At 38.9% G+C, this 26330-nt stretch overlaps 1 protein-coding gene across 6 annotated transcripts in view; it reads right to left on the minus strand.

Moving 5' to 3' along the window:
- The window catches only part of NEK11 (NIMA related kinase 11), a 164677-nt gene that overhangs the window by 89037 nt on the left and 49310 nt on the right, over positions 1-26330 (minus strand). For 5 of the 6 annotated variants that reach the window (XM_067561781.1, XM_067561783.1, XM_067561780.1 and 2 more), the window contains 3 exons: positions 24174-24292; positions 14665-14729; positions 12914-13040 (listed from right to left, as the gene is read on the minus strand). In XM_067561781.1, the coding sequence (XP_067417882.1) occupies positions 12914-13040; positions 14665-14729; positions 24174-24292 (311 nt within the window). Of the gene's footprint in view, positions 1-12913; positions 13041-14664; positions 14730-24173; positions 24293-24851; positions 25019-26330 lie in introns of those variants that run through there. The other variant, XM_067561784.1, reaches the window with a different exon arrangement.

Raw genomic sequence — 26330 nt, forward strand, 5'->3', positions numbered from 1 at the left:
AGGGAAGGTCCTGGATGGACAGCTGAAACTCTTGAGACAGCCTGGAGGATTGGAGCCACGCACATCTGCGCATGCAAATGGTGGAGGCTATAGCCCTGCTCACTGAATCAGACGTATCTGAAGATGCCTGGAGCGCTGCTCTAGCCACAGTGGTACCCTCTTCCATGATAGCATTAAAGTCCAGTGCCTGGTCCTGCGGCAGGGCCTCAGCAAAGTATCTCAGTGAGTTTCACAGATTAAAATTATATCTGCCCAGGAGAGCCTGCTGGTTGGCAATCCTAAACTATAGACTTGCTGTAGAATAAATTTTCCTACCAAGAAGTCCACCTTTTTATTGTCTTTGTTTTTGGGAGTAGACCCTGGCTGCCCCTGCCTATTCCTCTGGTTGGTGGCATCCACCACCAGGGTCCCAGGAGAGGGGTGGCTGAACAGATACTCTCACCCCTTGGCTGGGATGTAATACTTCGCCCGACAACTACCCCTCCCCCCCCGGGAGGACCCCAAAGCAACATCCGAAGACTCCGAGGCCCTTGCTGTGCGGTACTGAGCCAGGGGGAGTGGTGCTCCAAGCCACGGGTGCTCCGTTGTTCCAGAGAACGCCTTCTTGACGTTGCTGACCTCGACAACGATGAGGGATGCCTTTGGCGCTGTGATCGATGCCGGTGCGCAGAGTCGTGCTCCGAGGAGCTAGATGTACCGGAGCATCGCCTCGGTACTGATGACTTGTGGCGCTGCTTGCCCATCGATGCCACGTTGGACTTCAGCGACCAGGTTCAGCGCCACCTTGGTGTGGGTGAGTTTCTTGGTGCCGAGTCTGCCTCCGACAACCAGGTTCTGCGTCGCCTTGATGTGGGCGAACTCTTCGGTGCCGGGGAGCGGGTTGGCTCGGAGGCAGGACGAAGCGCTGCCTCCATGAGCAAGGCTTTCAAATGGATTTCTCTGTCCTTCTGAGTCCTTGGTTTGAAAGCCTTGCAGATCTTACACTTCTCCTTGCGATGGGCTTCCCCCAAGCACTTCAGGTAGCTGTCATGGGGATCGCTGAGCGGGAAAGCCTTCCTGCAGGAGGAACATGGTTTGAAGCCCAGTGACCGGGACATGTCCCAGTCTCAGCTAAGTCCCAGCCGGGACTACCTTAAATCTCTAACTACCACTGTTAGCAACTAATTAACTAAACTATCTAATGAACACCAACAGAAACAAAGAAGTCCAGAACAAGGGGAATTAGCATTTGCGAAGCAAGCAAGGGAAGTTCCTGCAACCATCACAGGCAGAAAGAAGGAACTGAGGGGGTGTAGGCCTGGCAGCACCTCATATACCATCGCATATGCATGGGCTCCAGGGGGCGCCAGAACCGGCCCTACAGGATTTGCTAAGGGGAAAAAAGTTCTGATAACCATGCACGGAGGTGTGCACACACCTATCATGGAATGGACATGAGCAAGCACTCGAAGAAGAACTCACAGGAATGAGTGTTCCAGTGAGATTTCAGTCACCTAGGTGCACATCCAAGCCTCATTCAGAAATTAGACCCCTTCCAGTTTTGGAGTCAAACCATAACCAAAACCTAAGTGACGGGTTCATATCAAGAAATAAAAATCTGAATCCCCCTGGAAATTTTATACAGGGGGGCATGATAGAAAACAATGTTTAGATGTGAGGTCCTGGCTCAGGCCCAGCTCCAATTTTAACCTATCAAAATCAGGAAGATGCTATGTGAACAAGAATTTTAAATGGGTGCCTTGGTTTCCCCTTGTCCTACCCATCGAAGGATTCTTCTTCAAGCTCCTAATGGAGCCCAAAGATCTCCAGATAGAATAATTTAGGTAAAATATCCTGATACTCCTATGACTTACATATTAGATAATAATAATATCACTTTACACTTCCACAAAGCATTCCCTCTAAAGATTTTAAAGCATTTTACTATGTGTGTGAGTGGCATTGATTCAAGCCAATACAATCACATTCCAAGGAAACAAACAAAGATATGACAAAATTTCAGTGAATCACTTTTGATTAGTTACATACGATATCTTTTAGAAAGCATATCAGTCTATCTTCCAAATAAAAGTGAGACTTAGTTATTACATTTTGGATATGAAAGTGAGGCCCATGCTGTACACATAATACAGACAATAAAGAGGCAAAATATTAGGTACATATTTCTCAGTGGTGCTTTTTAAAACGGTATCTCAGTACAATTGGTCCTAGATTGTCAGTAGTGGGTGTTTGAATTCCAGTTATGTTCCCTCCATATTAAAGCTCCTAAATAAGTACCTGATTTTCAAAAGTGTTGGGTACCTAGCAGCTCGCACTGTCCCTAAAACAGTGAATATTAACACAGTAAAGATGGTATATACATGCTGATAGAATTTTAAAAGATCAAACTAGGAGACAAGACAATTGTTATGTGAGGAAATGTTCTTTCAACACAGGTACACACATGCACACATGAGACACAGAAGGGCACACGCACACACACACGGCTTCTGAAACTGTTAAGCAAAAATGGAAGCAAGGCACTGGGAAGGAAATGAAGGGAGAATTCCAATCTGACAGACCATGTTTTGCAGCTGGCTTTTGCAGATACAATCTGTTTTGAAGACTGCAGATTATGGCAGCTGAAATTGCTTAAGGTGCCATCAGGAACATAAGATTTGCCATAGCAGGTCAGTGCATTTATCTATTTAATCCAGTATCCTACCCACATCTGAGGCTTCAGAGAAAGATGAAAAAGAACCCTAATGCATTCAGCTATCTGTGCAATGCTGCACATTGGGAAGGGAAATCTATTCCTGATTATCATAAGCAATCAGTTTATGTCCTGAAGCATATAATTTGATTACTTTATAATCTTAGCTGGAATAGCTACTAATATTATTAGTGGTCATAAAATTATCCAGCCAGAGAATTTAGTTTGATGACCTTCTGTGTTAGTGAAATTTATAGGTTCGCTAGTTGTGTAAAGTACCATTTCATTTTTGTAAATGTGATGCTCATTAATATCATAGAGTGGCCCCTTGTGCTTATATTATTTGATAGCACAGAAAGGAGAATCTGATCAGTTTTCACTATATCTTTCACAATCACAGTCAACATCCCTCTGATCCTTCTACTTTCCAGGATAAATAATCCAAGCTTTGTCAGTCTTGTCTTCATATGTAAGTATTGTTGTATTTTTAACCCTTGTTGTTGCTTTCCTGTGAATCTTTCCAACTTCTGCTATATTGTTTTTAAGGTAGTGAGGCCAAAATTGACATTTCAATTAAACTCTCAAAAAACAGGCAATCAAAATTCCAGTAACTTTGTGGAGCATTCTATTAGCTCGATAGCACAAGAAATTCTGAAGAAGAATAATTTCCTAACATAGTTGTTTCTCTCTATACAAATATATTATCTATTGTAACCCTCTCGTCCAACACTTGTAAGCTCTTCAAAACAGAATCTGTATCTTCCCATGTCTTGGTATAGTGCCTAGCACTATAGGGCCCTATCCTGATTGGGGCCTCAAGGACATTAAAAAATTACATTATTATTGTCTGAGATTTTCAGTATTGAAGGAACTAAAACTGGATAAAGTATATGCCTGTTGAGGATGTGCCATTGATATAGCGTCAGCATAATATTTTCCATAATAGTTTATCCCTTTTGAAATGTAACCAACAACTTGTTTGTTTGTTTAATTAATTCTGTGGACATTTTCATTGAGCTAGCATAAAATCACGGTCTTTTCCCTCAGAGGGGCCTGCAAGTTCAGAGCCCATTAGCTTTTATAAGCAGCACAGAGTAGCTAATTGACAGTATTCATTATATTTATCAATGTTACATTCCATCTCCCATTGTGTTGACCAATGATTCCCAGTGTTTAAAGCATTTCAAATTTCTGATAATACTCAACAGCAGTGTTTTTCAATGTGTGGCCCGTGGACCTTGGGGAGTCTGTAGACCATGTTTAGGGTTTCCAAAGGGGTCCGTATCTCCATTCAAAATATTTTAGAGGTCTGCAAATGAAAAAAGTTTGAAAACCACAGCTCTACAATTTTTAGCAGATATCCTCCAATATGCCAGGATTTGTGTAGGGGGAATTCAGTAACCTCAAGACTAAGGTTCACAAAAAAATAACGTATTTCAGTAGAGTAGATTTCTTTTATTTATCTTAGGAAATTTTAAAACAATCTTCCTTTGCAGCTCTAAAAGGATATAATGCAAGCAATGAACTGTATTTTATATGCTTTCAGGGACTGTCACTATTTTCCAGAGTGTGGGTGGATTGTCAATTAGCAGAGGATCATTTATTTTAGGCTAACTAATGAGCTTCCTTTCAATATAAAATTTCCAAAGCATTCACATACATGAGGCAAATTCAAGTAAAGAGAAGGAACATTGAAAGATTATTATTAGTCAAGTGGGTTTTATATTTATTTAGGGCCGCCAGCTACCACAAATGCTTACTCAGATAAGTAGTCCTATTTACTTCAAGGAGATTATATGTGATAATATGGACTCGTTGCGTGATAAAGGTTTGCAGGGTTAGGCTCTTTAAAAAAATTGCATGAATTGAACCCTTACATTCAACTAAGTCTTAAGGAAGCAAAACAAGCTTTTTGTAATAAATTGTTACCAATATATGTGAAAGATTTATTAGCCCAGATTTGTATTAATCTAGTTATAACGTTCTATAATTTCTACAGGAGAAAGCAATTGCAAATCATCTTAAATTCAAAATTCCATAACAGGACCACATCTTTTAAGGTTTAAACACTGTCCTCACTCATCTAAGGATAAAGCATAGCTGCTGAGCTGACATTTCCTGACATTTCTCTACCTTTTCTTTCATCCCTCCTCCCTCTGAAGAGCTTGGGGTAGGGAAGAAGGATTGCATTCACCCCAGCACATCTCAGAGGGAGAGGAATGGAAGAGAGCCACGGATAGCTGGGGAGAAGTGGGGAAAGCCAATGGGTACTAAGATGTTGAAGTGATATGAGGATAGGGTTGCCATCTGTCCAGGTTTTCCCAGGATCATCTCTTTTTTGAGGTAGCTGTCCTGGGAAAGCTGCAAGGGTGCTCAGTACACACAACCAGCTGTCCCAGGAAATCTGTCAGGATGCTTAGTATAGTGTCAGATGTCCAGTTTTATAGGCTCAGGATCATTCCAGATGTCCTCTTTTTTGTACCTCAGAGGTGTCAGCCCTATCTTGGAGAGGGCTTTTCTGGGAGCAAAGGAGCCTGTGGCCCTAGGGTATTATAGCCTGAGATTGGGAGTGGAGATGAAGAAGGGTGGCAGGAGGAGAAGCCAAAGCTTGGAGTGGCCTAGAAGATTTCAGAATGCTGTGTAGTAGAAGGATAAATATCTGGGAAATTGTAGGGGGGTAGTGGCACATGAAGCAGTCTCCCCAGATTCTCAGCTTGTGTAAATTGGTATAACTGCATTGATTTCAATGAAGCCAGTGCTTAATTTGTGCTAGGGCTTACCATGATTGAGCCCCGGCACAAGTAGGCTAGGCAGTTCATAGTCCCAGCACCTCTGGGCTTGCTGCATTAGTTATGAATGCAAAAAATTACTTGAGCCCTGGCACCTCCTTTATTACAAACTAACCACTGAATCGAGCTTTACCAATTTACACGAGCTGAAGAACTGGCCCATTACTCTTAGGAAGGGAAATAGCTATCATTAAGAACAATTAGATGAATACATCTGAGATAATGAAAAGCACTGACTTTATTAAGCAGTTATTGTTCTGCAATCGGCATGCTCACAACTCTGGGGTATTTGAAACCTGATTGTGTGTTTGGATTTAAAATTCAAATGAATGAAATGACAGTGGCAGCACAGTCAGCCTTAGGTTCTCTTTCCAATTTTACTGGGGACCAGGAAGGGAACTAGAGAACAGATAAGCTTTAGATGCTTTAAACTAATCATGATCTCAATTTTCTTTGAGTTATTTTTAAATATATGGATAGCCTTTCAGAAATGCTGCACAAATCTACAACTCTGGCAAAAAATAAAAATTCTGAAGACTTTTCCCAACTATATATCTTCCTGTATTTTAATATGCAAAATAATAAAACATGCAAAATGAACTAAGCACACTTTCATTTTTTGTGTGTGTATTATTTTATATTTTATCTGTGGACAACCTGGGGCAATTGGTCAGAAAGCAAGATGGGATTATCTGCATCCTGAATTACATTTCAGCAGATTTTTACTACTCATCCAGAGTTGCCTAATATCTAGTTAGAGATCAGTCAAAGAACACCAGATCTGGTTAGATCGTTACCAATATAGCACACTTCACATAGGTTGTGAAGTTTTTCTTGTGAAATGTTTTTCTGGGAGGTGTCATTGCAAAGTGAAACAGTGCAATAAAAAGAAACAAGAAATGCAAATCAATTAGAATAAAAAAGGGTTTGTATGTCAAATGTTATGAATCTGTACAATGCACAAATTCTACTGCTACTCTCTACAATCTCTGTAATCTAAATTATGCACCTTTTCTGTGGACTGTTAAAAAAGAAGTCCCATCTTCAAATTCATAATTTTAAAAACACTAACAAAATAAAATCTGACAGAAACATAAACAAAGAGAAGCAAGTGAAGCTAAAATAAAAATCCCATGACTGGATGCATCTGGAGTCCAATACACCTGAACTCCATAGACCATCTGTCATAATCAGCCAAAATCACACAGAAGAATTCAAGGACAAAGTTTTTAAATATAACAGGGACATTAACCTGTCTCAGGAAAACAAAATTCAGCTACTGATATCATTCTTGGAAAGAGTTTACTAGGTCCCTCAATGAAAATCCAATCTGTTTTCCAACAAAATTACATTTCTAATAATTCCTGTCCCATTCCTCCAATCATTATTGAAGTTTTTAAGGCGCAAGTTTTGATTGCCAACTTGATTTACCATTAGGATATTTTCATATTAAATTACTTCAGCTAATTTTCAGAAGAGAATCCTAAGAAAATGTTAATATAACAAGTATGGACAGAATACCAGTAAAAGAGACAAGTATATTAGATATATCTACTAGAAATATTGTAGAACTGAAGTGTGCTGAATCCTCCTTCATTCAAGTTGGTGCAAATCCTGATACTATGTAGGGTCCCCCCCCACACACACGCACACTCAAAGCAGAACTAGGCCAGTTCTGCTGCACAGGGCAGGGTGGATGGCACCATTTACGGGGTGAACATGAAGGTCACCTTTTCTATGGCTCATTGTATGCCACGGTCAGAAACTGTGTGAGAGTTGGAGTAGTAGGTTCTACAGATAAACACATCTTTCCATCCTCTTCCCTTCTCTCACAGATGGATGTATTCAGGCCATGGAGTATAACAGCTTAAAGGATGCAGTAGTGGCCATGAAACTCATCAAATTTGAGGTCAGGTAGGTGCAGAGAATGAACAGGCAGCCAAAGAACAAGACCTCTACTTAAAATGTCTCCCTTTAACCTGCTTTTTTGGTGACCTGGTTGAGTTTCCTGGAGACAAAGAATAAAAGTATAGAATAGTATTGTCTCTGGAATCTGAAAAAAACTGGGTCAACTTAGTAGAAAACTAACCCTGTCTCATCATCTTTTGATTTCAGAGGTCATCTTGATGAAAAATCTAGATATGCCAACAAAGGATATAATTTGAAGACTTAGAATGAGATCTTGGCCAACTGAACTCCCATTGACTTTGACAGGACCAGGAGTTCACCTTCACAGTGAAATGCCAGAGAAAGTCAGCCTCTCAGTATGCTGGAATATCATTATTAGATTAAGAAATTTCCCTTTAATCTTTAAGATCTTTCTAAAACCAACATTTTTCTGGTCTTCCCAATTTATTACAATTTAACTGCCATTTCTATTCACCAGAGATACAACTGACAGGAGCTCTGTTTTCCCTTCTGCTATCCTGACTTCTTTTAACAGTGATAGAAGTATGCTAAGGTCAACAGTTTAATTTTGCCACGGTTTCATATAATCTTTTAAAATACATTGTTTTGTGTGGGTTCACATCTCAAGTTTGAGTTTTGGCTACACAAATGAAAAAGAAAACGTAATTCATACAAAATCATAGGAGTTTTGCCTCGTTTCTGGTTGAATTCAGGTACAACCACTAAGTTTCCACCCAAAATGATAACTTCTTTCCCCAGTACCTAAAATTTGGCCTGATTTTTGCTCAAAACTGAATAAAACCTTGCCTGAGTTTCAGGTTTGAATCAAATCACAAACAGGCAAATATGAAAGCTCTGTGCAATTGCCTATCTGTTATTCTGGACTTTCCTCAAGACAACAATATGTGAGAAGTTATACATCTTGAAAAAGATACTATATGAATTCTAGTTGACAAATGTATTTCATTTGCAAAATATGCCAAAAATGTGTCACAGAAAACAGGTTGTTCACCTTGAAAGTCAACACATTTGTTGTAAATTTCATATAAAAAGAGTACCTCCTATAGATTATTCCACATACTGTTGCTAAAATGCCCACCATAATTATCAATACTTCACTGTCATTCTTGCCATTTTAAAACTAACAGCAGAAATTCAATTGTCAAATCAACCCAGACCTGATCCAGATATATTCTATGTAATTAATAACCTACTTCAAATTCTCCATTTTTTGGTCAAGAACCCAGAACAGGTAGTGGCTTCTCCATTATATCACCATCAAGTAGAAAACAACCTCTGAATAGAGCAGTCTCTATAATGAAATCTAGATTAGAATTTCTCAGAGTCGCAGGATGCCAGCAATTTGAGTGTTTTAATTTTACTTGACCCAAGTGTTGCTTTGGTTAAAGTGATTATAACATCCTACTTGTTTACAGTGATATGTAGGAATTGCTGGCAGCTGTTTTAATCTGGCCTCAATCTTATTTGCTAAAGAGATGTCAGTTTTTGTCTATACATTATTTTTCTCCTTTGCTGTAAAAATTACTTGAGTTCACTTTTATTATTGGACAACACTATTTTTCAGCCAGCAGAGGGTTAATATTTCTGTTTTGACCTTGTCCCATGCATTCCTAGAACACTTTTCTTCTCTTTTGTCTTTTTTAGTTTAAAAAAAAATAGAACAATAGATGAAAAGCAACAGTCTTAAGTATGTGTTCTCATAAAATAAGCTTTAAATAAAAAATATTCTCCCCTTCCCCCCCCCTCCCCCCCCCCCCCAAAAAAAAAAAAAAAGAGCGATTTTAAGGAGTAGAATAGGATTTGCAGTACTAAGAAACCAAACTAAGGCTGAATCTAAGCAACAGAGTTTTGCAAATGTACATATCCTGCCTTGCATGTGTCCTGAAATGGAACCTTTCTCCAGGCCTGCCAGAATACACTTTTACAGTCACATAAACATGATTCTTTTCACGACAGCAGTGCCTAATGATTCGTTGCCAAAAGAAAGGAAAATTTGGACGGGCTTTCTAAGGTCTTTAGTTCACACCAAGTAGAAACCAAAGGATATCTGAACATCAAGTTTGGGGAGAAGGGCCATGACAGATAGGCATTCATGAGAAGATGTTAGCAGGATGATAGGCTCACTAATATAGAAACCTACCATCACCTTTGGAAGGAATGTAGGATGAGTCTGTAACATCAATGTTTACTTGTAAAATATAATATAAGGCAGATTGTTGGAGCCTGATACTAATTCATTCTATGAGCTGAAATCACTGCCCCTAGGAAAATGAGCTTCCATAAAAAAACAAGCTCTCATATACTGAGTGGTTCCAAAGGAGCTTTCATCAGCTTTGTCAAAACCACATTAGTGGGCTTTTCAATGGCTTTTCAAATGTGTCAAGTGAGAGATTAGCTTGATGACAAAGGGCTGCAGAGAAATACTGATCTATCTTCAATTACTTGTTCATGAAAGGTCAAAACAGCTGTCAAATGAACTTGGATGAAATCAGTCTTCTACCTAGTCTCAGATAAAGGTGACTCTGGGTTTTAGAATAAAGGTCTCCCCGCCAGGCATAGTCACCTCAACCATCACACTCTATTGTGGGGGCAGAAAAGTATAGTCAATGGTGTTCTGGGGCAAGTTGTATTTTTTTTCTTGATTGCCTGGAGAAGGGGAGAGAGGTGTGAAGTGTCTTCACCAATTTATCGATATAGGATGCAAGGGAAGAGCAAACTCAGTCAAAAATGCAGTAGTCGTGCTTGCCTATTGGTGATATCTTTCTGTCACGTTCACACTTTTAAAAACTCCTGATCTTTTGTTGTTGGCAATGAGAGGAATGATGGCATCTTGAATCACAAGGTAGATTGAAATGAAAATATATCTGAGCTGAATTGAACATTCAAAGCTTCAGTGTGATCTAGAAAGAAACACTCAAAAGCATCAGAAACAAAATAAGATGTAACACCTCAAAGTCTCAAAAAGTTTTAAGGTCTTAACATAAAACCTCTATGTATCAAAGCTCTGAAAAAATCAAGTATTATTGTTGGAACTTGGCTACGTTAAAGCCTCATACATACAGCACTGAAAAATGTCAACTCAACATATAAAGTGCAGGAACCAAGTGAACAATTCACTGGCGTGCAAAGAAGGGGTTCCCAAACAAACTGACTAACAAGTAGAATCTAAGGCTAAAACAAGACCAGCGCATTTTGAGGCCACATAGCCTCAAGTGTGTAAGTTTAAGCAGATACAAAAAAATAAACAGTTGTGTTATTAAAAGACTAACTGAAGGGTTGATGGGACCAACAGAAGAAACTCAAAACTTGTCACAGGTCAAAGTAGAATTGGAGCAATGGTGGTTGATGGGATCTGATCTCAGCTTTCTTGGCTAGCAAGAAGCTGACTGGAAGTTACTAGGAGCTGAGGTTCTGGTATTTGATGGTGTATGTAGCTCTTCAGTACCCCTACCTCAGATGGCCCAAAAGGTTTGAGTTATAGTTCTGTCCTCTCTTGCACTGATAGCATGAGACCCAAGAGTAAGAATCCTGTGCAGAAGACAGCCTTTAAAGATTAGATCTATAAAATACCATGAAATACTAGGAGTATAAGGTCTAGAATCAAGTTATTGCTTGTGATCATTTTGTTTTGTGTGGTTTATCTCCTTACATTAAGAATGTGTAATCAACATACTGGACCAATTTCTGCTCTCACTTAGTCCTCTACAACCCCAGTGACATCAGAAGGGGTACACAGATGTAACTATGAACAAAATTTGTCCCACTTCCTTTATGTTTAACATACCGAAAGGTGCACTGATAAAACTGCTTATACTGTAAGAAAACAAAATATTTCTTACAGCAACTCAGTAACAACAACTGTAAGTCATGGCTTGAAAAGGATTTCTCAGCATGCTGAATGACTTATTCCCGCATCTTGTGAAATCCCTCTCAATATTTTTTTTTTATTGAATGGAATGACACTTTCATAGTATTAGGCCCAGATTAACAATGGAGAATCTGACATAAAATCTATCTCAGTTCAGTTACAGGGATTATGAGATGTGATTCCCAACTCATCCCTTGGCATGAGCTGAATACTACAGTATCTTGCCTATGAATAATAGTAAATGTTACTGGTATCTAAAAGTTTGTATATCTATTCCCAATATTTAGAACTGTCCCCAGATGCCACCAATGTAGCTGAGAAGGAGGAATAAGGTGGTGTAAAATTTTCAGGGGTTTCAAACAAGCAGTAATGAAACTCCAGAGTTCAAACTCTTTGTACAGAGAATTTCCTGATTTGGAATATTAAAAAAAAAAAATGGAATCACTCAGATATACATGCCTACAAAAAACAAACCAACAAACAAGCCCCTTTTTGAAAGAAATACTACATTCTTTGGGAAGGTAATGGGCCATTTTAGAATGAGACAGTAGGTCACTTACAAATATTTTTATGATAATAGGAAAATTACAGACTATCGGTTAAGATAGATGACTGTGAAGGTGTGTTTCTCTCTCATGTCAAGTGCATGGCTACTGTCTCTGTTTCCCACTGTGCCTCAGTTTCCCTCCTCTGGATGTTTTCCTTAGGCTGATAGGATGATTCGGCCAAATCAAGAGTCCTACCATTCCAGGGCAAATAAAAATCCCCAAACCAAAATCAAAAAATTTCCCTTTGTTTGCAGGGGTTCCTACATACCCTTTACCCAAAGTCATTCATCACTTAGATGCAGGTATCTCAACTTGATCTTTCTCCTGTTATCTCAGGGGCTCACAAAGCTCTTCAACCTTGGTCACAGTAGTTTTTCCCACTACTTCTAAGTAGCACAGCAGGTGAGCCCAGACTCTCCCAGAGCTGGTCCTGGGACCCTGTGCTGCAAAGCATGTCTGTCCTCACACTCCAAATTACTGTCTCCTTCCTCCTTGTACTTTTCCAGGCTTCTTCACTCGAACACCTCACAGGATCTTCCTGGTTCTCTTGCAGGGGGAACCACTATTGGTGCTCTCCCAGACCCCAGTAATTGGAAACCTAACAGCAAGCTGCTGCTCTCCTCTTATCTCTCCCACCAATAAACAGAACCTGTCTTTTATCCAGTCTCCCTCTTCCCAGTGGGCCTTGCTCCTGGTCCACAATCACCTGACCCCTCTTCACCAAGTCTCTTGACCTGGAAGAAAAGACAGGCACTGGCAGGGGCTGGGCTTGATCTTCCTCTTAAAGGCCCAGCTTGTCCTATGACAACAGCCTATTTACTTCTAAACATGAGGAACAAAGCTTCAAATCGCAACATAGCTATGAACTGAAATAAATGCCCCTGAATAGTTCTAAAGGAGTAGTGAAAGCATTCTAACCAGGTGGCCCTGACTTCTTTTGTATTCAGTTAAATTAGTAAAAGAAAAAAATAGTGAGCACATAATACAAGCAAATAGTTGGTTACCTAGAACACCAATGCATTTTTAATCAACTTGTTCATTATGAAGGAATTAATACTCCAGTCAAAACAGCATGTAGCAAACTCACCAAATGTCAGATTTTGTGTTGTAACCCTGATGTTTCAGTGCCTCTGGGCTCATGTAGTAAGGTGTCCCAGTGAATGTAGTTGCTAGATCACATGATCCCATCAACAGACGAGAAACACCGAAGTCCCCTTAAAATAAAATTGTATTTTTAAAAAAAATACTAGTTATTTAGGTTAGAAAAATCTAGATTAAAAATCAAATCAGGAACTCCAAGCTTAGAGTGTCATATTAAAGACATTCTATAATTTAATATTATTTTAAAAAGTTTAGGCCAGATCCTCAGCTGGTGTGAATTGTCATAACTTTGTTGAAATCAGTGGAGCTATGACAATTAAATAGCAAGGATCTACCTCTTGAAACATAAGGGTAATTGAATGATTCAGAGTATTGGTAATGGGATAGAGAACTTTTCAATTCTACACTGTCGACTCAAATGCAGCCCAAGCTAATAGTAAACAGAAGGGTTTTTTTTACCATCTTATGGCTGTCTGGTCTATTTTAAATTGATTTGACAGAGTCAGTCCTTTTCCCCACGGATTAATGTCCATCCATCTCACAGAAAGCAGCACTAATAGCTGGCAACTTTGCTTATACTCTCAGCAGAGATGCTAAGGATTAAAAGGGACTGGAGAATGAACTCTCTCTCTCCTGTTGAGGTGATTCCTACAGTTCAAGACCAAGGCATATTGTTCGGGCACTGTGGAGAATTTTGCACTGCTGATGCCTATTCATGCTGTACCTTTTAAGTAGAAGATTTTCACACCTAATCACCATGGTGATGGGTGCAGTAGAAAGTCTGAGATCAGTTTAGATCAAATTGCTACAATATCAATCTGGAACCGTTCATGACCATGACATTCATATAAACGAATGTTTGGAAGAAGTAAAAAAATAATTACTAATGAATTTAACTAACAATATGGCTGTGATTGACACAAAAATACAGAATAGAACAGTCAATTCACCTATCCCCCTTTTCTGGGGGAATACAACAGATGCAATGCATGAACATATACACTTTTACACAAAAAAAGAAAGAACTGTTTTATAAGTGTAAAGGGTTATTGCTTTTGCAATTCTTTCACCAGAAAAGATTTTGAAAAAGGGCATTATTTTGTTAATGTTAATATTGAGCAATTTTTGAGAAAAAGACAACTGCATATTATAAAAATAAGAGAGTCCAGAGTCGTCTTAGTTCTAGTGTAATGACAAGACTTGTCAACATGTTCCTACAAATATTTCATTTTCAAATGAAAAAGAACCAGTTTATTTAAAGATTAGTAAATTTAGGGAGTAACGACTGGAAATGGGATTAGAACCATCAATAACTATTAGGAAAGGCTGGAGATTAAATTATTATATGTACATTTTAATTATCTATAATGAATGTTCATGAGCAGACATCATAAAATGATTTTACAAGAAAAACTTGCAGTAATTTTTAAAACATGGAGAAAAATCAATTGGTCATGAATCTTCTACACAGAAGTTATACATTGTTTCTCAAGTCTAGATCAAGTTCAAAATAAAATAATGCCTTAAATTATCTTTTTTTTTTCAAATGCTTGTGCATTAAAAGTTGATATCCCCAAGTTAAAAAGCAATAGGCAAAACTAAGTATTAACATAGTTTTAGAACTATACCAGAAAAAAGATATACTGTATTAGACATCTCTAGATACCATCTAATTGAAATCTACATATTTATAACATTTGTGATGGAATTTTCTATAGTACTAAAAGGAAATCTTACCAATTTTAAGGAGATTATTTTTCAAAAATATATTCTTGGCTTTTAAATCCCTGTGAAGTATTCGCCTGAAACACAAAGGGGAATTCAATTTCATCTGACGTGGGGAAATTACAGTCAAATACACTAACTCAGCCACTTCTTTCATTAGCACTGTGTTATTAAAGGCCAGCCTACCAAACTAGGGAACCAGTCCTGCAACTCACAGTACACAGGCACACCCCGCACCTGCACTTAGCTCCATTGCCTTCCATGGGGCTCCTTGTGGTGCAGAAATGCATCCATGTACAGACATTTGCAGGATTGGGAACTAGGTAAGTAGCATAAAACACATGAATGCAGGTATTGCAGTTTAAGACTAGTGCTCAGTCATTTGATCTAAGGAATTAGGTGAGCTGCAGAGGCAACATATTCAGCCTTTGATGGAAGAGAACAAACCCTGTTGCTCTTTTTACCCATCTGATTGCTCTAAAGGGAGCTATGTTCTATCATCTAAGGCTAATCATCATCATGAGATGACTCAGAACAAAGGAATTAAAAAGTGAGGAATCCTCAGCGATCTGAGAACCCACTCTCAGGGAATTCAAGTAACACCATAAATCATGAGTAGTGTTGTGTGAAACCATATTTCCTCAACTTCTTGAAATTTCTACCTATGACACCCTTATCTTCCCCCCACCCAAGTAAAAAATAATCATCATCACCATTATCTATATTATATGCAAAGTACAGACTCAAGGAATTTTTGTTAATACCCAGGGCCAGATTTAGGGTAGGCGACACAGGTGACCACCTGGGGTGCTGAGCTTGGAGGGAAGCCAGGCTGTTTTTGTTGTTAGCGCAAAAGGGAAAATAGAATGTTTGAAGTAAAATGTTTCAGGTATTCCATATGTGGATTCATTCTTCAGTAACCTCCTAGAATGTTCTGGATCTTTGTAGAATCTTGTGGAACCTTCCAGACTTTCTTAGAACTACATTTTCCTTGATCTGCCTAGAATGTTGTAAGCCATGCTCGTGGGTATAAAAGGGGCTAGGCATCGCCTGTCAGTCAGTGAGATATAAAAACTAACTGAAGTGAAGTGAGACCCCAGATGCGATATTGTGAACCTTGTTTTAGTGTGTAATTGTGAAAATGTACTTATACTCTTCAAGTCTTAAAATACACGTAGCAACTAATAAAGGGCATATTTAATGAGACACCAGAGATATCTATCAAACCCCTATCTACGCAACAATATAAAAGAAATACTGTTACATCTTTTGCCATGCTTAACACAAAATGTTTAATGACTTTCTAGGACTGTGGAACATAGACATTTGTTCTCCCTAATACTCTCTGTTTCCCCCCATAGAAAATAAAAGATGCCCCCAAAGGAAGCCTTCAAGAGCTCAATTGCAATCTAGTTTGCAGCAAGGGGCCAGTCTGATGGGAAAATATCTGAAACAAAATGACGTAGACTGGGCTTTAGGCAGCAGCAATCATCATAGTGCAGAAGAAATTGAGGAGCGAAGCGTAAATGATGGAATTCCTATTAATAAGGAATTAACAGATTTACCTGAAGTTAAGGAATGGAAATGTGAGGAAAGTGATGGAGAATCAACCAGTTTTCCTGGCAGTGTAAATGAGAGTGATGATAAAGAGGAATCTGGTTTACATGAAAAGGAGAGAAATGATAAAGAATCAGCCTCTCATGAGGGCAGAAACAAAAGTGAGAAAAATTGCACACCACAAATTGATATATCAGATCCTGCTTTATGGCCAGCGATCCTAAACTCTGCCGATATTGATCATAAAATTTTGAACGGACTGGGCAAAATCGAGGATATAATGTTTCCAGTAAATGAGCAGAAGCGACATTTCTCAAAGTCACACTGTGAAAGAGTTCTTAAGAATGGTGAGAAACTGAATTGGTGTTGGCTACTTTACTTGAAATCAACCGACAAAGTGTTCTTTTTTTGTTGCAAAATATTTGACAAGAATTCCAAATCGTTGCTTGCACTTTCCAAGTACAATTACTGGAATAACTTATGGTCTGAAGAAACATGGTCAAGTCCTTGGTCAACGTCAAGTCCAGGCTCAAGCTGAATAAATGCACAGATGCAGAAAACCAGTGCAGCATTAATGTAGAAATGCAGGATTGGAGGAACGTGCTCAAGCATCTGATCTCAATTACCCTCTTCCTTGCAAAGAATAATTTGGCTTTCTGGGGTTTGTCAGATAAGTTGTTCACTGAACATACCAGTAATGTCTTTGGTGTAGAAGAACTCCTTGGGAAACACAATGATGCCATGAGTGATCACCTATATCGAATAGTTTGTAAAGAAGCTATGGGTCATTACTGCAGCAAAACAATTCAAAATGCATGGATTGACCTTATGGCAAGGAAGGTGCTTGATAACATATTGATGCAGCTTAGCAAAATGAAGTATTATGCTGTAATAAAGGACTGCGCTCCCGACATTAGTCACAGTGAAAAGATGTCATTTACAGTAAGATTTGTTGACCATGGGGATGACTGTATTCAAGTAAAGGAATGCTTTATCTGTTTCCGGTCTATGGATGACTCTACTGGAAAAGACCTAACAGAACTGTTTATGAATGTTTTGAATGAGGGGAAAAAAAAAAAAAAGCTTCAGGACTGCTATGGCCAAGGCTACAACAACGGCATGAACAAGAAGAGAAGAGAAGGATCTTTACGCTGAATTCAAGAGCTTTCTTCATGTTTTGTGACTGCCATTCCCTCAACCTGGTTGTGTCAGATGCAGTGCCATATTCTTTAGATTCAGTATCTCTCTACAGAGTACTGCAAAGGATATACATCTTGTATTTAGCATTAACTATCAGGTGGAAGATCCTCACAGACAATGTTACAAATCTGGTCATAAAGCCACAAAGAGACATTCTCATTAGGAGAGCACTCATAAGTGTAGGCCAATGAGGTACCAAGTGACTGAGGTATATGAAGCCCTGATGGAACTGGAGCAATAGACAAAGTCGAGGCCAGAATCTGAGATAACATGCAAAGCCTGGCAAACCAGATCACTGACTTCAATTCAAATTTCTGGTCTTAATTATGATTTGGTATGATATCCTGTTCCAAGTAAACATTGTAAGCAAACTCAGTTGATGGACATCATGACCACTACTACTTTGATGAGAAGCTGCTCTGATTTCATTGTGGCCTACAGAGACAATGGATTTGAAGATGCCATCACTACTGTCAAAGAAATGGCAGAAAACTTAGGAATTAGGCCTGTCTTCAAGGAAACTTATATTCATCAGAAGAGACAGTTTCATTACAAGTGCAAAGATAAGATTATGGGAAGCTCGGACAAAAAATTCAAGAGGGAGTTTTTTTGCTTGCTCGTTGACGCTGCTTGAGTGTTCATCAAAGAAAGGTTTGGACAAATGAAGCACCATGAAAAGATCTGCGGGGGGTTGTATGACCTTAGTAAGCAGCCGGCAGACAGGAAAACACTCTTGAACAATTGTACGGACCTTCACTGGACACTGAGACATGGAGAATGTTTGGACGTCAATGATAAAATCCTCTACAATTGGACAAAATCTGTCAAATTTTGCCACATGGGAAGCACTCTCCACTCCAAGTTCTCCAATTCATTCATGATGCAGAACTGAAGGACACTTTTCCTAATGTATGGACAGCTTGACGATTCTGCTTACGCTGCTGGTCACAGTCACAAGGGGTGAGTGCAGCTTTTTAAGTTTAGGCTAATTAAAACATATCTTTGATTGATGATGGCCAACATGAGACTGAGCTATTTTCTCACTTGCAAATGTCATTGGCCAGTCTTTGGATCACTCTGACACTGTGCTTCAGTTTGCGAAGGCAAAGGAGAGAAAAGTGACATTTTGAACTAAAGGACTATGATTCATTTTCTAGGGCTGTCATCTTCTGTAACAGTATTTAATACTGGTCCACACAATGTTGGTGCACAGTTCAATTTCTTGAGGTTAATACATTTCAGTTATTCTTAAAATTAAAAAGTTTCTATAAGCTTAGAGAAAATGATTTTTTTTTAAATTTGCTTATATATGGCATGAATAAATACAGATTTATAGATTCTAGTCTGCAAATTTATCATCTTCTATGACAGGGATAAACCATGCATGGAAATCATGCATCAAAGTCATGAAATATGCTACATATGCGAAAAAAAATAAGGTGTTCAAAAGTTTAACAAATGGAGGGGGAGAGGCGCAAAAGACATTCCTTACCTGGGGTGCTATTTGGTCTAGGGCCTGCCTTGTTAATACCTGCCCAATACGGCTCCCTCATGTCCCACCATCCCATCTAGGTCCCACCTTGCTCACTTTTTAAGTCATTGATTCCTGGGGTGTCAGTGGCATATGAAACTGTGTTCTTTCAGCTGATAATCTGCCCACAATGGAGTTAGGACAACAGTCTATAATACCTACCAGTTACTAGCATTGCATGTAGTCTCATTGAGACCAATTCTTCAACCACTTATAAAGATAAAGAGAGCATCAGAAGCTCTAGGATCCTTAGGATGTCAAATCAAACTGAATATGGTAACTGACTACAGTTGTTGTTCAGCTGTCTTCAAATACAACCTTCAGTTTTTCCTGGAATTTTTAAAGTTTTCTGTACTGAAATACTGTAGTGATTTCTAAAATGTTTTGCATACTGAGAAAACAACTTTTTCCGATGCATCATTTAACTGAGCAATTTAGTCCACATCTCATGGGAAAGTAATATTTTCATGAGATACAAAGGTAATATCACTGAGTGCAATATATACTATTCACAAATAACAAAGAATAAAATATAAATAATAAATGCCTAATGGAAGGAATTATTGTATATTTATAGACTGCAGAATGAAAAATGAATCTTTACGCTTAGTGAAATGGAAACAAAAGGCTTCAATAGTATTTTAATATTTCAACTACTTTTTCCAGTTCTTATCCTCAATAATAATAGGTAAACAATTTGTTTCTATAGTGCATTAAGAGATGAGAATGAATTATCAATGGATTATGCAAGGGTATTTAAAAAGGTTTCTAAATAAACAGATGAAATAAACTTGTTATAGCAATTTTCTAAAGCAATATACATGCATTTGTCATTCATTAAATTAGCATTGAACATTAAGCTATTTAAAGTAACATTAATCATTATTTCACATATATATACACATTTATTTTTATATAAAATGTCTCACTTCGTTCATTGATTTCTGGACAGGATTTAGATTTCAAAGGGTGGGTTTCAAATGTGGCTAAATTTAGTATTATTAAAGATGTTATAAATATACCTGCGCATATAGACTGTACATTTGAGCTTTACTTGTCATATAAAAATACCGTACATCAATGTGCAGTAGAGAGAACCAATCTGTTTTCATAAAAAAGTATGGAAGAACTTTTTTCAACATACTCCACTCGTACTGAATAAGGCTTCCTCTGCCACATGCTACCAACTGAAACAGAGTGAAGTTTACTGCTGTGAAAATATTATGGAACTAATTTTCACAGTGTGTGAAGAACTATTTGTAGAGCTAAGTGGTTTCTGGCAAACTTGACTCCTGTGCAGTGGAAGGCAGAAAGACCAGACAAGCCATCTAGGTAGTGCCTCGTGCGCCGTAGGATGGTAGTTGAAGACCTATTTGTACCATTGGGGCTACTATGCCAAAATCATTCAATTTTGAAACTCCACTAGTGGAAATTACCAAGGTGAATGGCCACATAATGATCAGCTTTACTCTAAAGAAGTCTCACAATGGTGTGATTGCCTGGATGCTGTTAGGAGCAATTTTGTGTGTGGACATGTGATGTGTTGTAAGTGCTAGACCAGAGGTCCTCAAACTGAGGCCCTCTCAACCAGGGGGGCATGGAGGAACGTTATGGGGGGTGCAGTAGGGCCCAGGCCAGCCCCCTTAGGGGGCGAGGAGGGAACGCTGCCCCGCCTCGAGTTCTGCTTCGGCCCTGTCAAACTGTGGCTCCAGGTTCGGCTCCCTGCCCCACCCCCCAGTACTGGTTACCAGCCGCAGTTCCTCAGCTTGGAACCTGGCCCTGCTCCTAGCTTTGGCCCCTGGCACCCGACCACAGCCCCCTCCTTGCCCCGGCCTCGACCCCAGCCATTGTTTGCTTGGTCCCCGGCTGCAGTTCCCTGGCTTGGCCTCTGGCCCCACTCTTAACCTCAGCCGCTGCTGCTGCTCCTGGCTGTGGCCTCAGCCCCTGGTGCCCTACCACGGCCCCTTGTGCCTGGCTGCTTTTTCTCACTTGGCCCCTGACTGCTGCAGCGCAGCTGGACCCATGGCCTTTGACCCTGGACGCTGTTCCCGACTCGGCCACCTATTCGTACCATTGGTGCTACTATGCCAAAATCATTCAATTTTGAAACTGCACTAATGGAAATTACCAAGGCGAAGGACCACATAGTGGTTAGCTTTATTCTAAAGAAGTCTCACAATGGTGTGATTGCCTGGATGCTGTTAGGAGCAATTTTGTGTGTGGACATATGATGTGTTGCAAGTACTAGACCAAATGGTGGTTAGCATGCTAACTTTCTCTAAACTAAACAAGGCCATTAAGCACTGTAGTCCATTATTTCTCTCTTCTGTTGTACTAATGATAGATGAGATATACATCCATTTATTCTAGACAATTTAGCTGTCAAGTTCAAATCCAAAAAAACTTCCAATTATGTAAAATACTCAGTAGGTGGTATGGTCAGCGTGAGATAATCATACCCTTTGAGATTTATGAGGCACAAGAGAAAGATGAAAATTTTTCATCTTTATAATCTGTACTATCATTGCAAAAATCCTTCTAAGTAGCAAAAACATCTTGTTTTGAAAATAGAATTTTCAAACACCGAACAAATAGTTTCAGCTAAGCTGTAGGCAGATGCTCAGCTATGTAGATAAATGTATCCAGTTTAAAGGCTCCTGAGCAAAAATTCTCCTTCACACTATCCAAGGAATTTTATTATGAAATGCAGTTAATTGATTATGAACATTCATGTTTTCCAGTTTTAGGGCCAGGTTTTCTTCTCACTAAAACAGGCAATGATTAAAAGCATGTGCTACAATTTTTCCATATTGATAGAGAAGAAATCAGTATAATTATATAAAGAGAGGCAGGCAATTATATTTTTTTAGTATCTAGAATGGATGCCTTAATACACTTATTAAAAACCTGAAATATTTACATTCTTGCGATTGTTTGGCTGTGATAATTTTTATGGTGCATGATAATAAAGAAATACCAGAAATGTACAGAATGATGTTTTAAAATGTGCATCTAATTACAAATATATGATGCAATAAAAGGAATGCAAATAAAAATTGTCAAATTATCTGAACATGGTTAGGGAACTGCTATTAAACAATGACGACTCAAAGAGAGAAAATACAAAGCTGTTCAAAACTCAAATTGTGGCTGCCACTGGAGAATTAAACTGTACTTCTCAGAAAGCCCGGTATTTTAATACATTTATTTACCAAGTAAGATTTATTTACCAGCGGGAATTTTAAAGATTTATTTGCAGAACAAATGGAAGACAAGAAAAATACTGTACAGGAAGAAAGTGAAAAAAAGGCACATGAAGGGGAACCTGAGATACAAAAGGCACAGAGAGATGAAAGTCAGAGAAGAAAGACAGAAGATAAGAGACTGGGACAGTAAAGTTGTTTTATTCTGCACTGTATTACATAGAGTATCCCCTTATTTAATGTATATATGTTTAAGTATGGGTTTCACACAACGCTGTCTTTCCAGGATATGAACATTCCAAATGCCTAAATCCCCGACTGGAGTTTGAAAAATAAAATTGGTAGTTTACTGAACATTGAGGTTTTTTCATTTCAATCCTATTCCTCACTTTGGGGCTGAGCAAATGCTGGGAGAGCACTGCTTTGATAATCTCAAAGGCAGCACCAAGAGCAGAGACCTCTTTCCATCATGCTCTCATCAGCAGATGTATAGGTAAAGGTACCAGTTTCTGCTAAGATACTGCCTACAGGAGGGGATAGTTATCCCCAAAAGATGAGCATTTGTATTGGTCTAAGTCTCTGGGTATGGGAGGATGAAATATGCTGGGATTTGGGAGGGTGGTGTATCTATATAGGATACTGTACCAAGCGCATCACTGTGGTATTGCCAACAGCTGCAAACAACTGATGAAAAAGAGAGAAAAAGGGAAGATGCTGAAAGTTAGGCTCCCTGCTCCAGAACTTCTGAAAAGTCACCAAGAAAAGAGTCTTTCATCCCTCTACCCCATCTGCTCTCCTAGGGCTTAAGCCTGCAAAGTGCTGAGCACTCTGGTCCTGATCCAGCAAAGTACTTTCGCCAATGCTTAATTTTAAGCATATGAATAATCCCATCCAGGTCAAACTGGACCCGTGTAGTGAAATGTGAAAAGTGGACTAGACAAACTACCAAAGCAGTGTCCAGTGCACTGGTAGTGGGAGGACTATTTGCACCGCCTGGCTAGTATGCCAGAAATCATTACACTACACCAGTTGAGAGTGGCTGGGTAGAGCATCAAATGGTGGCTAGCTTTGTTCAAAGCAAATCTAATCCAAACAGCAGTTCAACTGTCTGCACATTGCTAGGAGCAATAGTGTGTGGACATGGAGGTAGGAGTGTTTTGCAAGTGTGCTAGGGGGACCAAACAGTGGTCAGCTTGCCAAATTTCTCTAGCCTAGACAAAGCCATTCAGCCTTGCAGTGGAATCATTATTTCTCTCTTCACAGTCTAGACCAGAAAAGAATAAGTGGACCTTATAAATAGATTTGAAAGAAATAATCTGTGGGACTTTGTGGAATGACTAATTTATTTCCTCTGGTGGTATGGATCCTATGTTATTAGTTATGAAAATATGTTCATCACTTAGCAATTCACAACATAATTGCCTGTGTCACCTACCCCTAGGTTAAGTCTTTGACATACTGATGAAAGTAATAAGTGTCTTCAAACACATATCCACAATGAGGAACACTACGCCAAATTTATCCCTGAGGTAACTTCATTGATATTAATGGAGTTGCTCCAGAGATACATTTTACTCTTTATATTTAAGATGTGTTCTCTCTAATAAGGCTGAATGTTTGTTTTAATCTCAAGATTTGATTAACTGTTTTTATCTTACTCCATTCTCCCAAGGCTGTCACACGGATCTTAGAAAATAAAGGTCTGCTAATGATGACTAATGCTAAAAGAGGGTCATCATAATATTGCTAGATGATAAGTTGTAAACAGAAGTATAGATACTGAAGGGTCAGACCATTGAAAATAGCATTGTCTTGAAATTTTTTTTGCAAAATTGCAAATCTTGAAAAATGATTATTCAAGCACTACTTTATACATACTATATTAAATCAAAATGAATGTACAGGGTTTTATATCAAATAAAAAATAATCATCAGGGTTTCATTTCCATTTGAATATTTGTAATTAGCCAATACAAGTCTACTCTGTCATATCAAACCTAATTGTTCTAAATTAAAGTAAATTACTGTACCTTTCATGCATATAGTTGACTCCAAGCAACAACTGTATAAACCATTCTATTATTTGGTTTTCAGTGAATATTTTTCCAGATTCTTTGTACTCTTGAATTTTGCAGTCCAGATCTCGACCCTGAAACATTGGGTGATATTTGCATGTTTAATATAAGGGTTATAAACATTTCTTCTTCTGCCAAAATATAAGACTCAGTTGTTATCCGAGACACACAGGCATATTGGCTATGACACAGCCTTTAATTCTCATGCTGATCTTTATCAGTGTAGCTTTCTAAAAAAAACTCTTCAATACAATTTTTCAAAATACATGCAGTCTAGAAGGAAAATAATTGTCCAATTAGAGACTTCAAAGACCGTTCAAAATTTCAGTATTTATACTTATCATTCAACTACTCTTGAAAAACAGTTATTATGTTAAAAAATTGGGGCTATCCATTCTAACCAGGGATAGTTGTTACAAATTCCTTCTGTTTATATAATTCTAGTTCATTGTCCAACTATGTCTTTGCAATCAATTTATAAGATTCATAGATCTTTGCCTACAACAAAGCTACTTTAATTGCAAGTACAGGTGGAGTTATGAGATGCTAGAGGAAAATAGATAGTGCTTCATTCTTATACCACAGTGGTGATTAAGAATATATACAGTAGAGCATTACAAGTCAGTTGGTTACCTTGAATTATGTAATTTCTCCTCTCCAAACCTTTCCCTCCTAGTGTGCTTGACGTTCTTGTAAAAATCCTGAGGGCCTCTCCAGTATTCCTTGTTATTCCCAAATCCCCAAAGCTTGCTGCTGCTGCCACAATCATTCTGGCAAAGCAAATCACCCTCTTTTTGTATCCCTTCAACCCATCTCCCACAAGCTTCCTCCTGGGTGGGAGTGATTTAGCCTATAACAGTAGTGGCCAAACTTGTAATCCTTGAGGTTCTAAATTGTGGCCTGCAAAAGCTACTGTGTTATTTTCAATTCATAATCAAATGCAAATGTTCATATGTTCCCTGACTATGCCCTGCAGTTTTAAAACCGATGCGAGTCAACTAATTCACAACAGGAGAAGGTAGGGTCCCAGCCTCTCCTGTAGCCCCAAGAGCAGCTCTGGTCTGAGTTGGGAGGAGCACTAAACACCTGCTGTCCCTTCACTGGTCATCTTCTCAGCAGCTTCTCTGGTGATCATCTGCTATCTAGCCAGGGAGGTAGGAGATAGTAATTCTAGTTACTTCATTGCCTGTTTCTCCACAAGGTAGCTAGATGGACTCTGCCTGAGCCTTGTGATGTACCTAAAAAAGGATAGTTCACCTTTCCCATGAAGCCATGCAGGGCGGTCCAGAAGAGGGAGAAAAGAGAAGAAGTTGAGAACCCACAACCAGCAACAGCTCCTTGATTCTCTACTCCACTATCAAGTGCCTGCTGTAACTTGTACCAGCTGGCTATGGTCCCAAAGGGACTGTACACCTGATGGGGATTACCACAGTGGAGCATGCTCCAGCCACTTCTCCTCCCTGTCCTGACATAACCCTCCCTAACAATATGTCCCTACACCAGGGAAAGCATAGGTGCTGAGGAGTTCTATACCTGTTGGGTACTCACCCACATTGGGGGACTCCAGGCAGAAGGCCTGTGGATGGTTTCCACTCTCTTTGCACTGCCTGAGCAATGCATGGGGAGCAGATGCAGGCACCGAATCTGCCCTAAAGTGCTGATTGCAGCCCTCAACCTTTTTGAAATAATGTTCAGCCCTCACACAGAAAACATTGGCTCCAATGACCTTATTTTGATGGTTTAAAATTGTTTTAAGCTTGATTTTGTGTAAAAAGTAACTAGGTTAGGAAAATCTGCACAGGAAAAACTCTGTGAAAGTTTGTTGCCATGAAACCCTGAAAAAGTTCACTCTTCCTGTTTTGTGTTTGGGAAGGTCAGTATATTAATGTTCAGGAGAGAAGGAATTAAAGCGAAGGACAAGGAAGATGTCAAGCTATGTTAGGCATTTCAATTTCATGAATATTGTATAACATTCAGTAATAACTATACTGAAACTGGATTTGCTTTTTTTGGCTTTTATGATTGATAATGTGAACAGGCATTCGTGACTACAGTTGATAATTTTCCTTAGGGAATGTGTATTTCCTGCTGAACTGAAATTGCACTGAAGAA

This window comes from Emydura macquarii, unplaced genomic scaffold (assembly GCF_026122565.2).
Source record: "Emydura macquarii macquarii isolate MOO-44397 ecotype Brisbane River unplaced genomic scaffold, CSIRO-AGI_Emac_v2 contig_2422, whole genome shotgun sequence".
In the NCBI taxonomy this organism is placed as follows: domain Eukaryota; kingdom Metazoa; phylum Chordata; order Testudines; family Chelidae; genus Emydura; species Emydura macquarii.